The following is a 14,672-nucleotide window of genomic DNA, read 5'->3' on the forward strand; positions in this document are numbered from 1 at the left end:
ACTTCCACACAATCTTATAAAGAAAAAGTTTTTGTATTTGATAAAATGGTCTTTCGAAAAATCTCATTGTAATTTTATTTGCTGTAACTCGTTTAAGGCCTTTTTCTGTAACGAAAAAGGAAAGTATGCTAGATACACTTACTGGAAATGTGAGGATATGATTGAAGCTTTAAACTTTCTGCTTGATAACATTTATGTACGTTTCGGCGATAAAGTGTATCGTCAGGTAGTAGGTATTACTTTGGGCACCAACTGTGCCCCTTTAATAGCAGATTTATTTCTATATTGCTATGAATCTCAGTTTATGACCAAACTCAGTAAAGACCCATCATTGTTACATTTGGTTGATACATTCAAAAATACCTACCGTTATCTGGATGATATTTTTTCGTTGAATAATCCAGAGTTCTCTAAATATATTTTATCGTATGTTTTTTATATGTTGTGATGTTATGCTATTGTTTCAGAAAAAGGGAGAAGGTTTGGGTCCATTAAAACGTTTAATCCCGCTGCAAATGTTTGCACCTGTCCTAAGTCAGAAATCTGATGTACAGTAGTTGTCGTTTGTTTATGTAATATATACGTGTTTCTCGTTTCTCGTTTTGTTTATATAGATTAGACCGTTGGTTTTCCCGTTTGAATGGTTTTACACTAGTAATTTTTGGGCCCTTTATAGCTTGTTGTTCGGTGTGAGCCAAGGCTCCGTGTTGAAGGCCGTACTTTAACCTATAATGGTTTAATTTTTAAATTGTTATTTGGATGGAGAGTTGTCTCATTGGAACTCACACCACATCTTCCTATATCTATTCAGAAATTTACCCAAACGGACTTACTTTAACTAAATCTAACATAAACAGCAGCAGTTGTCCTTTTCTAGATTTAGACATTTCAATTTCAAACGGGAAACTTCACACTTAAATTTACGACAAAAGAGACGATTTTTCATTTCCTATTGTTAATTGTCCTTTTTTAGACGGCGATGTGCCTTTGGCTCCATCATACGGTGTTTATATATCGCAACTCGTTCGGTTTGCCCGTGTGTGTTCTGATGTCATAGATTTTAACGAACGTAATCAATGCATCACTGGTAAATTGTTGTGTCAAGGATTTCGATACCATAAATTACTTAAAACTTTTACTAAATTCTTTCATAGATACAAAGATTTGATTAGTAAATTTGGCTATACCTGTAGAAAGCTTATTAAAAATGGTATTTCTCATCCTAAATTTTATGGTAATATTGTACTTAAAGCGAGGAAATCACTATGTGATCCTTGTAAACTCATCGAACCTTTAAACAAACTTATAAGTAAGGGTTATCGTACCAATATTGTAATTAGATCTCTGAATATAGTTCACATTGGCACTAATATTGATTTTGTCATTAGCAAATTAAAACATAACTAAATTTCATTATATTTTGAGGCGAGATGTATAGGGGACACAGCCACGTTAACTTTTATTTCTATAGAAGTCGCTCTTCACTATACTACTACCTGTCGATACATTTATTTTTGGCATTGCACAAGTCATGTCTTCTTTGACTATTAATGACGTTAAAATACTAAATCCCTGTGATGTGTTTTAGTCGATTTTAGTCTCTGATGCATGATTTTTTACTATTAATTGGTTTTGGCTTTTAACTAGCTGTCAGTAACTCTCAAATCGTATTTCTTGTTAATTCGACCTGTTGATACTGTTTATAATGCTTTTTTGTCATTTTTTTTTATTTATATGGATCTTGTCTGTATACCAGCTTTGATTATTTGTAATATCTTCAATTTTTCACTTATTCTTACAACATTTGTATAAACTTTAAGATTATAAAAAACCGGTTTTTTTCTAAAGTGAACATTGATTGGTTAAATATTTCTCAGTGTGTTTGAATTTGTTTGTTAACCTTTTGGTCATGAATGTTTGTCTTTAATATTTAATTAACGGTGCATTTGTATTCAGATATCGCAGATCAAATTTATTCGTTCATTGTGTAATCATACGTTTTTTGATTGAGTTAAGTCTGCCAATTGATATTTTATCGTATGTTTTTCTATGTTGTGATGTTATGCTATTGTTTCAGAAAAAGGGAGAAGGGTTGGGCCCATTAAAACGTTTAATCCCGCTGCAAATGTTTGCACCTGTCCTAAGTCAGGAATTTGATGTACAGTAGTTGTCGTTTGTTTATGTAATATATACGTGTTTCTCGTTTCTCGTTTTGTTTATATAGATTAGACCGTTGGTTTTCCCGTTTGAATGGTTTTACACTAGTAAATTTGGGGCCCTTTATAGCTTGTTGTTCGGTGTGAGCCAAGGCTCCATGTTGAAGGCCGTACTTTAACCTATAATGGTTTAATTTTTAGATTGTTATTTGGATGGAGAGTTGTCTCATTGGCACTCACACCACATCTTCCTATATCTAGTTCAGTGATAATGAACGCCATACTTATTTCCAAGTTGTACAAGAAACTAAAATAAAAATAATACAATACTAACAAAGACCAGAGGCTCCTGACTTGGGACAAGCGCAAAATTGCGGCGGGGTTAAACATGTTTATGAGATCTCAACCCTCCCCCTATACTTGTAGCCAATGTAGAAAAGTAAACGCATAACAATACGTACATTTAAAATTCAATTCAAGAGAAGTCCGAGTCTGATGTCAGAAAATGTAACAAAAGAAAATAAACAAAATGACAATTATACACAAATAACAACAGACTACTAGCATTAAACTGACATGCCAGCTCCAGGCTTCAATTAAACTGATTTAAAAATTATGATTTCATCATACGAATATCAAGCACAATCCTTCCCGTTAGAGGTTTAGTATCATACCATCATCACATATGTGAAGAGAACATAACCCGTGTCATGCCAACAACTGTTTTTTTAATAAATGTGTTTAGTTTCGATGCAAATAACCTAAGTGAATTAATATTAACGTCAAAATATGCATTCTTTAATGACCTGACAACAGTATCGTAACTATATCCCTTCTTAATAAGTCTATTCAAAGGTTTTGTTAGTTTCTGCGGTGAATACTGACATTTTTGTGCTTTATAAAGAATATTTCCATAAAAAATTGGATGTGAAATACCTAAACGTATAAGAAGTCTGCATGTTGAGCTATATTTACGAATGATGTCCTTATACCGATGATAAAATTTAGTAAATGTTTTGACTAGTTTGTGATATCGAAAACCCTGGTGTAATAATTTTTCAGTAATACATAAATTTCTCTCGTTAAAATCTAAACCATTGTAACATGCACGAATTGTACAAGTTTAGATATATAAACACCGTAAGATGGTGTTATGTACCTGTATTTTACAGTACTTGATTTGTACTTGAAATTTACGTACTATAGATTTATGATTGCACGGTTAAATTTTCAGCATTTTGACCGTTTGTCTTTTTTAAAGCTCATGAAGTTATGATGTTCAAACATGGAATACTGTGATCAGTGTTGGTATTATTTTTGTACCAATATTTTTAGTACAACATGTACAAGTTTCAAGTACTGGAAAATATAAGTACCTAAATATTACAATAATGCTAATGTAAAGAAATAGTACTTAAAATTAAAAACCAATTGTTCAGAGAACAATTGAAGGTCTTTCCATCAAAACAATGTATTTTGATATGAAAAGTTGTGAAACTAAGTTTAAAATGTCATTTCAATCGTCAAATGATAGCTCCAAGTAAGCTGATTCCAAAAATATATTGTTTCCATACATTTGTTTTAAATAAGGGAGATAATTTGTTACTTCCGGTTTGAAAAATGTTACTTCCGATTATATTTGAATATTTACTTGACACTAATTCCAAAAATATCTGGTTCTATATACTTTTATATTAATAAAGTACAAAAAAATAGCTACTTCCGGTTTACAAAAGGTCACTTCCGGTTGTTTTTTTCAAGGTTAAATGGTTTGATACCTTTTTCTAAAAGTTGTATATCTTTATCATGTATACATACAGAATAAAAGCAAAGGTCAAAATCTAGAACGCCAAATTATGCTATGACCTTGAGATCAATTTCAAGGTCATAAACCAAGGACCTCAAATCAAAAGACCATAGGTCTTAATTATATTTAGTTAATGAGTTATATCACCAAACGCGTATTTTTAAATACAAGAGGGGAGAAAACTCCCTTTTTACATTCAACGTACGCTTGCAATCAAAATTTACATCTTACGACATGTCGCAACTAACAATTTAGTAAAAATAATTTGTTGATATCTTATACAGTCTTTGGATATAAGTGAAAATAAGCCAAATTCAAATATAAGAATATGACCTTGACCTTTGACCTTGACCTAATTTTTATTTTTTGGGACCAAGGACCTCAAATCAAAAGATCCTAGGTCTCTATCACTTACGATTTATAAGATAGAAATTCATATCACTTATATCAGATGCATAAGGGGAAATAACTCTCATATGGAGCGGTCATATCGCTTCGGTCAAAATAGGACAAATCATGCCAAGGATATAATGAGCAATTTTGTAAAAATAAATTTGTCATAATCTTTAACGGTTGCGAAGGAGATGCGCTAACAAGGAAAACAGTGTTTGGGGAGATAACTCCTACAAAGAAAAGTATTCGTTTACGCAGGGTAAATTTCAAAAGCGCATAAACTGTTCAATATCATACAAAAAATATCTAAGCGACATATTGCGAAACAAATGTTTATCGCAAGAACAAAATTAGGCGGAAGAAAAAAAAAAAAAAAAAATAATCAGAAGAAAAACAATAGGTCTTTCCACAGAAAAGTGGAAAGACCTAATTAAAAGTAAATTTCAATTACTACAGATTTTAAGTACAGAAATAGTACCTTTGCAAAAATAGCTGTGTAAGTAAAAAATAAGCTGACAACGCTATGGCCAAAAGGTAATACTCAATACATAAGCTAGAGTTTGAATATCATTTATTACATTAGAATATCTTTTTAATCAATACTCCTTCTCCTTTTTAAAGTTTTTGTCCTGATACATTTTAAGATCTTTGAACTTCGTAGAGTAATTATTAACGGCAAAAGAATACAAAAAATCGTTTCATTGAATTTGTATCATTTTCCTAACTTACCTTCAACAGGACCAAACGAACCCCTGTAAAATCGAAAGCATTTGATCCTTTCAGTTATTCAGTCTTCAAATTTTGTTTATTTATAATTCTTGTTCGGACATTTTACCTCTTCATTACTAGATTCATAAATACATTGTTTATTTGAGAAACATGTTCAAACGTTTGTGAGTGCACACCTAAATGTCTATATTGCAATGTATTGGTTTGTGAGTAAATCAAACACAAAAAAGATGTAGATATGTGCTTTAACCATTAACATAATTGAAAATGACTACAAAACTATATGAATATTCAATACTGAAAGGAGGTAACACACTTAATAATCATTTTATAAATAAATGACTACTCGTATAGGGACATTTGTGACGATTATTTTGTATCAAAATGAGTTTATAACAATGTAAATAAAACCATGTTTAACCAACAGATACAAAAAGACCAAACCAGAACATTTAGAACATACAGAAAAGATTCCTATGATGAAATGCATATCAAGATCTCATCGCTTTAAATGAGCTGTATTGGGAAAACGTTAACGAAGTTTTGGTCGTCAATGCTTTTAAACTTCAGAATCGTATTCTGCCTTTTTAACTTTTCTATGATTCGAGAGTTACTGATGATATTTTTTGTAGACAAAACGCGCGTCTGGAGCAAATATATTTGTTTAATCTTTATATTTATGATGAGTTTATGTATTTAACTCGTATAACAATAGTAAGCAATATTCAAGAAGCTGAAACCTAGAAATAGTTATCAATGGTACCACGATTATAATTTAGTACGCCAGACGCGCGTTTCGTCTACATAAGACTCATCAGTGACGCTCATATCAAATTATTTATAAAGCCAAACAAGTACAAAGTAGGAGAGCATTGAGAATCCAAAATTAGAAAAAGGTGTGCCAAATACGGCTAATAATGGGATAAGAAAATCCTTAGTTTTTTTCTCGAAAAAATCAAAGTTCTGTTAACAGGAAATTTATAAAAATTACCACATTATTGATAATCATGTCAGCACCGAAGTGCTGACTACTGGGCTGGTGATAATTACAATGAATATCAATACTGACACAATGAATGATTATTTTATGACATACAAATAACTAAAGCTAAAATTGTAGAATAGTATGGGAGTATCATATTCACAGACTGAATACATTAATTTTTGTGTATCGTACATGTATAATTGTCAATAATTATATACACACATTTTAATATACTTGACATATAAGCAGATTTTCTTAATTAGAGACCATTATTTATATAGTTTGCAGTAATCTAAATAATGACCACTAAATCACTGATCAATACTACGATCAATGGTAAGGTCTCAATAATATCATTGCATTCGAATTAGAAAAATTGAAAAAAGAATGTTGTTTTTTTAATGTCTAAAAATAGATTTACACTGAATCTTTAATTAGAATCTACTTTACTCAATTCAAGGTCAAATGACAATAGAACTTTTAAGTGTTATTATTACGTAATTTGATATTATGTTTAATTGGGTTGTTTACCAAGTGAATATGTAATAATATTTCTAAGTGAATCAAAATGGAGGACGATGTGTATGATTTGTGTGTAGTTGGAGCTGGAATGATAGGGTCTGCAGTAGCAAAATATGCATCAGAATGGAGTCGTGTTTGTTTAGTTGGACCAGAAGAACCAAAGGTATTATTAAGACTGTACATATGTATTCTTTTAATACAATGCATATTCTGGAACGTAAGAATGCAATGTAAAACTTATTGAAAATGTTATGATAAAATTGATAATGGAAATGGGGAATGTGTCAACAAAAGCTACAACTACACCGAAGAGCGGTTGACATCTGAAACTCTTCACAAAATAACATACATTTAATATAACAAAATAGTTATCAAAGATACCAGGCTTATAGCATAAGTGCGATTCGACGACTGATGGGATTAAGACCAGGTGTCAACGTATATTTGTTCCACCTTACAGAAATTCCAGTGGAAACTTTGTTATAAACAATGTCATAATACCTGTACCTGATGGAACAAATATTCCATACTATTTATTCCGTTAGGAATATCTACTGTAAAATTGTGTAATATTTATTCCTGTGGAAATAATATTCCAGAATATTTTCCCATTTGGAACTTATATTATGAAGGAACTTCTATTCTGTGACATCATTTCTTGAGTTCATCTATTCATGTCTGAAATAAACAGAAAATGATATTTTTGTAACGATATGAAAATGAGGTACGATGGCCAAATAAACAAATATCAACAAGAGTTTAAATGATGTAGATATAAGCATGCAGTTATATTCATTGTAAGGCATTCAAAAATATAATGTTATTTAATTTACATAAATCAAGTCAAGATAGGACCAAGCAAGCACGAGATAAATGCAACATAAGGTAAGGAAAAAATCGATTAGGGAAGCAATGGATGAGAAAGCTAAAACGATGCATCGGACAGCGTAGCCACTAGCAGTCCATGATATTTAGTTTCAATAGAACATATCACAGATATTTTGAATCTAAAATAGTTGAATAAAATTGAGTGTTTCAATTTAATGAAAATAATTGAGATAAAATAAAACAAGATGAGCTAACTTTAAAATGAAAACAAGCTACGAAATAACATGAAATTGATTGTCTTAGGAAAGGGATGTTAATTGTAAGAGAGATATATTTGGATGTCACTATGATGAGGGAAGAATTGTGAGATGTTTAGCTCATGACCCTATCTGGACACAGATGGCACGTATTTCTATGTCAAGGTACAGACAAATAGAAAGTGATTCAGGTAATGACCACTTTGTATCAGCTAAAAATAGTTCCGTAATTTATACAGTGTCTATATTTTTGGCATATCTCACTAAAAAGTAAAATCACAAAAAATATTGAATTCCGAGAAAAATTCAAAACGGAAAGTCTCTAATCAAATGGAAAATCAAAAAACTAAAACACATCAGACGAATGGATTACACCTGTCATATTCTTGACTTGGTACAGGCAGTTTCTCATGTTGAAAATGGTGGATTGAACCTGTTTTTATAACTAGACAAACCTCTCACTTGTATCATACTATATATAGACAAGAGGATTGTTTTAACAGCTATGAACTGAAACAGCGATATTGATACCACGCTATGACAGGACACTCGTTCTCGTAGGATTCCTTTTATATTCCATCAATACAATGACATGTCAGTAGTAACTATTCGCATTACTAATCATTTATTAATAAACAATTGATCCTTTATTGCCATATTTGTGTCTATTTCATTGTATATGTCTTTGTCTTTGTATAATCAAATTTCACCAATCAACAAATACTTAGATCTGGTATGATTACCAATGGGAACACTGTCTATAAAGGACCACAGTACGAGGTAATATATCAAAATAACAAAAATAAGACAACTATATAGCAACAAACATAGGACAGACATGTACAAGAAAACATGTAAACAAAAAGTAAAAAAGAAGGATCAATATAACTGATTAAACATCCTCAGAATGGTTTAATAATTGAATATAATTCACATAAAATCTATATTTAAAACTGTATCTAAACTATTTTAAAAGTACCTAGGTGTTCTCTTAGACCATTATAGATGATTGATACAAATTGATGTGTTGTGAAAAAAATATATTTCCACTTGATATTGTGAAATATTTGTATATGTCAGTTGGGGAAGGCATAAGTCATTATATAAATCAATAAAAAGTCTTTTTTCGACGTTTTTTTACAACCAATATCGTCACCGATTAATTAAAACATAAAAGTAATTGTAATCAAAATATTATAGAAGTTTATGGCATGATTCATTTACTGTAGCTTGATCTTTCGGTACGTTTTAGTCACTACATTCTAATCTTATTTTGAAATTAGGAATAGATTTTTATGATGAAGTTGGATCATTAGTAGCAGGAGGAAAGGATACAAAATTTATGATTGACAATGAAATGGTTTCAAAGGAACAACAGCTGGAAAGTGAGATACTGTCATACGAGACACTCAAAACGAAGTTTCCACTTTTAAATTTCTCTGACAAAGATCACGGTTTATATGAAGTTCAGGCCGGACATATCAGTGCAAGACATTTGGTCAGTGCTCAAATTAAGCTAGCTAAATCCAAGGGTTGTACATACATCAATGAAATTGTTGAAAAAGTTACTGAGATGGAAAAAGATGGCAATAGTATAATGAATGTTATAACAGAATCAGGCAAACAAGTATTATGCAAGAAAGTCCTACTAGCCACTGGTGCATTTACAGCTTTCAGAAATCTACTTCCTGTAGATCAAGAGTTGGACGTAGGATTGTGTCCCCTTACCACTGCTATGATTGAAGTAACTGCTGATAATTTCACGAACATGAGGTTAGATTGTGATTAAATAAAATAGTTAAATTACGATAAGCTGCACCCTCTTGAAACACTGAAAGTTCTGTAAATCATTATTAGTTTTACTTGTATTTTTCTGTAATACGGAGAATCGTGTCATTATGTATAATTTAGTTATAGTCTTTCTTCTGTTTGTGGTTATATTGGTTTCTTAGAGTTACATTTATATTCTATTAGTATTAATACGTAAAACTTTGATAGTCACCAAAGCATGTTATCAAATAAACGAGACAAATTTAGTATGCAACTGCTAAAAAGTCAAGTGTATTCTCACTTTAAAAAATATTAATTTAAAAACACAATTATCAGTATCCTTTGCAAAAAGAGTTCTGTTAATGTTTTTGCTTTTTTTTTAGAAATTATCCCGCTGTAATATATTTCGGAAAAGGAGCCGATAGTTGGAAGAAGGATTACCCGCGCTCAAAAGATGGTGACTACAACTGGTATATGTTGCCGCCTATCAAATATCCAGATGGTACATTTATATTTGCATCACCTATTTTCATCTATTGTATTAATTTTTGATGGACAGGTTTAAAAACTAAGACAATTTAAAAACGAATTATTTAGAAATTTTACGATTCATACGTGCATTTTTTACATTTGTTTTTTTGTTTTAGAATAGTCATTATACTAGTATTTGTTGTCTGAGTGTGTAAATACGTTTATATTGTTATCAAAATCAATATGCAGTACTATATAGAAAAAAAATCATATTCTGATATCTGATCATGCTGATACCTATATCTGTAAGCAGAATATCTTGAAAATACCATGATAAATTCCACTATTAAAAGTACTCAATAATTTCTTCATTTACATTACCGCCTTCCCTGTCTGTTATTCAAAACCTCATAATGTCGCCGATTTTCTTTCATATCTATGTTCCCTTAAATAGTCCTTAAGTAGTGTTCTTTCAAATAATGATTTCTTATAAGACAATTCTCCACGAGAGATTACATGACACAAAAGTGTACAATCATATGTCACAGTAAAACCTGTAACAATTAGCAGAACCCATAGCAAACGTTTCTTGGATACTTTTGAGAAGGTACGATTGGTAACAAATTAAAGCTAAAATTTTATAATTGATAAGCCTAAAAACCAAAAGGAGTTGCAACTAATGCTGGTATCAGTGATCCCGCCCGACAGTGTAAAACATCAGTAGTTCTTGCCTAGTGCGATAAAGTGCATGCACACGTATTTCTGAAATTTTTAATTAGAAGGTTGGCACATCTATTCGTGCTCTATCAAATATATGTTGCATTTAATTCTTATTCAAACACTAAAACCTTTACAAAGTTAGTTTGTCAAGAATTTTGTTCTCTATGACACATCTAATGCAATATATTGTATGTGTAGGATTCAGGCAGTTATAGCTTTTAAAAAATTCTTATTATAGAGAAGTACTATATAAAGCTAGGACATTTACAGCATGCTACATCTAAACGTTTTACCAGTAGCTTGGAAGTAAAGGAATGGTATTGTAGTGATGGAGACAAAACACTCGTCAATGATACAGTTGATCTTTTCAAAACTGTCGTTCAAGGTACGTTTCTATTGTTTAATGTTTTTGTTTTACTAAATCGGATGATTTTTGGTATGACATGTGTCGTAAATACAACACGAGATTGTGTTATTATATGTTCGAATTTATAACTATCGGTTAACATGTTAGGCATTTGATACATTTTTTATATTAGACTGATATCGTTGAAAAAAAACATGTCCCAGCTTTTTATGTTCGTGCTTTGGCTGATGTTCATGTTGATCACTCACAAAAAAATCTTATTGCAAGCGTTTAGAGGAGTAGCTTATTTTGCTAAATTACAAAACATGAAGATTTAACTCTTTAGATTTCATGTCGCCATCTTCCAAAAGAATGTATAGAAAGCATAAGATTGTTCCAACAAATCACTGGTTTTCTAAACGATGAAATAAAATCCAAACATTACAAATGTTGGAAACAACTTAAACATGAAAAAAGAAGTTAACAGTATTCTTTTACTTTTATTTCCGCCATATAGATGATGTTCCTACACTTAGTAATTAAAAAGTGGGTGATTTTGTTGGACGCATCTATCCCACCCCGAACATGACATAAAAGATACAACAGGCACAGTTAATTCAGCCTCATATTTTGACTTAGGTCTAGAAATTGATACTGAGGGTCGGAGGAAAGCAAACCGTTTCGATTTTACGACATAAGAGATAATTTTAGCTTCCCTATTGTGAATCTTTCATTTTTATATCGCAACATTCCATCAGCGACTACATACGAAGTATTTATCTCCTAGTTCATACGTTATTCTAGAGTTTGTAATTTCTACCATCTTGATTTCTTTTATGGAGGGCTGTTGCTGACATGAAGCTGTTCAGAGTTTCAAGTGGTGAAGTTTAAATCAACCCTTCGTAAGTTTTATAGATGCCATCACGGCTTGGCTGAGTGGTATCGAATATCAGTTTCACTGATGGAAGCGGATATGTTCATAATGTCCAACTATAATCCTGTCATCTTACATGAATGTGACTACCGAATTATATTTATTATCGGATTTGTATTACCACGAGCAGCACGATGGTTTCTTCCCTTTCTTGTAATATAATATTTGTAGATCTAAATTATATCAACTGTACTGATTTTGAATAAAAGACTAGTATTATATACAAATGCTTGTATCCGATAAGTACCTTGAAGGTAAGTAAGTAAGTAACTAACTAACTAATTTTATTCAGTATAAAATCCTGTACAAAAGGATCATAAGTATGTATATATGTTTACTCTTCTGGAGCAACTTATTTCACCCAAGTTTTTAGTTGGGTTCGTGTTGCTAAGTCTTTAGTTATCTAAGTTGTGTCTAAGGTACTATTATTTGCTTGTGAATCTGTTTCTATTTTAGCCATGACGTTGTCAGAATATTTCCCATCTATGCGTTTGAATGTCTCTGGTATCTTTCGTCCCTCTTTTATGAATGGTTATATGTTGAATATGTAGCTTTAATTATACCTGCATTATTTGTGTTATAATATAAAATATTCTTCTTTTGTGTTTTCATTGTAGGAGTTAAACCGATTTCCTACCATGGTGATAGCTGTGTTATAACAACAACCCCAACTAAACGACCATACATAGACACAATACATCCACAGCTAGGTGTCGCTGTCGGTGGGAATGCGTACGCAGCAAAATCTAGTGACGAGATAGGACGGATAGCTGCTGTGATGATGATGAAAAATGAATGGGATTCATCCTTAGAAAAGACAGATTTCAAAATAAAAGAGACAAAACGTCAAACTGACAGTTTACATCTGCAACTGATACTTGCGTATGTCTTTAAATGAATTGAATAAGTCAGGAATATGAAAGTGGTTTTACATTCGTTTGATGTGTTTGTGTTTTGGCTTTTTGGTTTTGTCTTTTTTATAAATGACTTTCCGTTTTGAATTTTCCTTGGAGTTCGGTATTATTGTATTTTACTTTCTCCACATCAATCAAGGATTTCAGCAACCATAAGCTATTCATTTCTGCAAGGTTTACAGCACGATCTACTTCAACAGTGTTATAATCGTAACGAACAATCGGCATATTGTCTTGTATGATCCTTGTTATTATCACCAGAAACCAAAAACCCGAACTTCTATGAACTGAAATATCATTTTGTTATCAATTTTTGCAAATGTGTTGGTTTTTTTTAAATTTCTACTACATAATGTTAAGAACCATTATAACGATATTTAAAATAGAAATAAAGGTTTTTTTATCGAAAGTCTGAAAAAATGTGTGTGTTTACATTATTTTGACCTTCACATTTTGATAAGCAGCTATCCTTTCGACAACAAAGTGTACCTTGTCTTGTCTCGGATAGTGGTAATATTAACAACGAACCATTTGGTAGACAGTGATAATTTTGCAATATTTGTCATACTAATTCTTTAAATTATATCATTAAGTGGGCTCGCGGGTATAAATTAAATTTTTATTTTAATATAGGATTTCTCTATATTTTTCTATAAATCATTTTTTTTATAAACTGAATAGAAAAATGAAATAAAAAAATGGGGTCAGCGTTTATTTTAGCTCACAATCTATCTCCAAAAGAAGCATACGTTTTCGGTAATGTCATTTGTTTCTGTTGAACTAGTAGGAAAAATAGAGGTTATATCAAAATAAAAAAAAGAACTAAAGTACAGAAATCTCTTAAATTTTACAATTATTTACTTTATGTACAGCTTATTTGAAAATAGTAATAAAATTATAGGTTTACGATGAGTTAAAAAAGGATATTTCAATTTCAATGCTCCAAAATGGCATTTTTGCACCAAAGGGAGATCATTTGGAGCTTTCCCAATGATATGAACATTTAAAATTCATATGTGGTCAAACCGTATTGATTTGTTTCGGTGATTTGTACCATATCATAAGTTAATAACAAATAATGTAATAAATACAAATTGTAATGAAAAAACTAAATTTTAATTTTTTGCTGAAATTTTTGTACCCGCGAGCCTCCTTTACTGATGTAACATGTGTTTTCTAAATACTTTTTTTACTTTTAAAAGTAACTTCGATTTAAATTATAGACTATTTGTTTATGAAACAAAAGGTTTATAAATAAATTACCAAGACAGGTATAAAACTGTTTAATAATAAATCTTGAACAGATAAACACAACCGGCTATCCACAAAGTTATAATAGATTTAATCATGTAGTGCATAATTCTTATAAAGAAGATCACAATTTCGGCATGTTAGTGTTCAATGGTCAATATTCACTTAGGAAAAAACCTATTAAAATAGTTGTAATATAGAGGGCAGTTGATAATAACAACTGGATACTAGTAATACTTTAAAATATTGTGTTTATGTTAAATAAAAAGAAAATGAATTCGATTGGTACTGTTAAATCAAAAACATATTTGAGTGTAATCTACGTTTTAGGAAGAAATGATTAAAAAAAAATACAAACGTACGAGTTGCAGATCCTTTAAAACTCGATAAAAAAATGAACGACGATGTTAATTGTGGTTAATCATATATATGTAAATAAGGGACCTTACAACCCAGGTCATTTATTTTAACAGGGGCGATCTGAGCAGGATCACCCCTACCAGATCACGCCAGTTTGAGTTTATTTGTTATGCATGCTTTCCTTTGTTCTGTAACATTTTGGCGGAAATATCAAATCCACTATAAAACT

General features: G+C 31.0%; 1 protein-coding gene across 1 annotated transcript; it reads left to right on the forward strand.

The window, feature by feature from the left end:
* Window positions 1-6,611: 6,611 nt before the first annotated feature.
* On the forward strand, window positions 6,612-13,281 carry LOC134693075 (N-methyl-L-tryptophan oxidase-like). Its single transcript, XM_063553781.1, has 6 exons — window positions 6,612-6,755; window positions 7,724-7,868; window positions 8,961-9,450; window positions 9,831-9,949; window positions 10,877-11,023; window positions 12,536-13,281. Exons 1-6 carry the CDS (start codon window positions 6,639-6,641, stop codon window positions 12,814-12,816), a joined length of 1,299 nt encoding a protein of 432 aa, XP_063409851.1. The 5' UTR covers window positions 6,612-6,638; the 3' UTR covers window positions 12,817-13,281.
* Window positions 13,282-14,672: the final 1,391 nt, after the last annotated feature.

This window comes from Mytilus trossulus, chromosome 12 (assembly GCF_036588685.1).
Source record: "Mytilus trossulus isolate FHL-02 chromosome 12, PNRI_Mtr1.1.1.hap1, whole genome shotgun sequence".
In the NCBI taxonomy this organism is placed as follows: Eukaryota; Metazoa; Mollusca; class Bivalvia; order Mytilida; family Mytilidae; genus Mytilus; species Mytilus trossulus.